The following is a 1258-nucleotide window of genomic DNA, read 5'->3' as shown; positions in this document are numbered from 1 at the left end:
ACTTAACAAAAAAAAAACTTTAATTCCACCCGGAATGTCAAGCTTCTTATTATTTCGTCGTAACTTTAAAAGCAAGCGTTGTTGAATGTGAATTTGAACAGAAAACAAATAAGCCAGATTATCTTAGCTTTCTTTTTTGGTCAGAAAGAAAGTTTCAGTAATAAGAAGGGAAATTACGCACAACACAAAAAGCCCAAGCAAAAGCAGAACTATAGAAGAGAAAACAAGATTATATTTAAGAGGGAAGATTAATTTATTAAAAAAAATTGCGAGTGTATGTATATTAATGGCCATACATCTCTTAAGTACTCTTCCGCTGCGTTACATCAACTCATAAACAAAAAGTGCTACTAATATAGAGGCTAATAATTTCCATCAAAATTCTTCTTAAACTAGTTTTTCCTTGACCTTCACGGCAACTTATCTGCAATTGCTGCAGCTATACTTGCAGCATCATGAACATCTTTATTGACATCTTTGAGAGGGTTAGAGGGCCCTGAAAATTGCTTGTCACACAAGTCAACCTCAAACGTAACGTCCTTCAACCGGTCTTCTGCAGTAATATTATCATCATTACTGAAAGCTTCGGAGGCTTGAGGAATATCATCATCTATGATAGTGTTGTAATTGTCAATGCATGAGGTGAACAAGGCCTGGTTTTCTCCGGGGCTCTTAAGCAGACCGTTGATTTTGTCCATGCTTTTGGTTGCCTTGGCCTGAACTATGTCGACCATAATGGAGGCTAGCCCTTTGGCATCTTCGGCGTTGAGACTCCGAGGGTCGGATCGGAGAAGAGTCTCGCAGAGATCGAAGTTTGGTGTTTGCTTGCATGTTTGGTCAACGAGGGCAGCATTCATCGGGAAGATGATCCTGCCATGGATTATTGGAAGAAGGATAATTTGAACAAGAAAGATTGGGGTTAGAGATATCAAAGATTTCTTCATCGTTAAAACTGAAAGCTGAACAAGTAGGTTGATGGTTAGGGCTAGATGTGAGAAACTGAACCCTACATGTACCTTTTATATGATGGGAGTAATTAAGGGTCAAACTAACTTGGTTTTTGAGGGATCTTTTCAGAAAACTTCGTAGGATTTGATTTTCTTACCATTTATGTTGGAAAACTAGTTGTTTATTTTTGGGTAGTGCTATTCACACACCAATTCTTACTTCTCACACAACCTTCTTAATTTCCAGCCATCGGATCAAATGAATTGAAGGAGATCTATGACAAAAAATTAACAAGAGTATGTAGTCAAAC

The 1258-nt window shown here is 37.8% G+C and overlaps 1 protein-coding gene across 1 annotated transcript; it reads right to left on the bottom strand.

Annotated features, from left to right (window-relative positions):
- Positions 1-410: 410 nt before the first annotated feature.
- On the bottom strand, positions 411-857 carry LOC103961310 (cell wall / vacuolar inhibitor of fructosidase 1-like). The gene has a single exon (XM_009373854.2). The coding sequence runs from the start codon at positions 855-857 to the stop codon at positions 411-413; it is 447 nt and encodes a 148-aa protein (XP_009372129.2).
- Positions 858-1258: the final 401 nt, after the last annotated feature.

The sequence above is a fragment of a genome, unplaced genomic scaffold, assembly GCF_019419815.1.
Source record: "Pyrus x bretschneideri cultivar Hongxiangsu unplaced genomic scaffold, Pyrus_bretschneideri_v1 Contig6, whole genome shotgun sequence".
NCBI lineage: Eukaryota > Viridiplantae > Streptophyta > Magnoliopsida > Rosales > Rosaceae > Pyrus > Pyrus x bretschneideri.
Note: the sequence above shows the minus strand (reverse complement) of the source record. Positions and strands in the feature narration are given on the sequence as shown.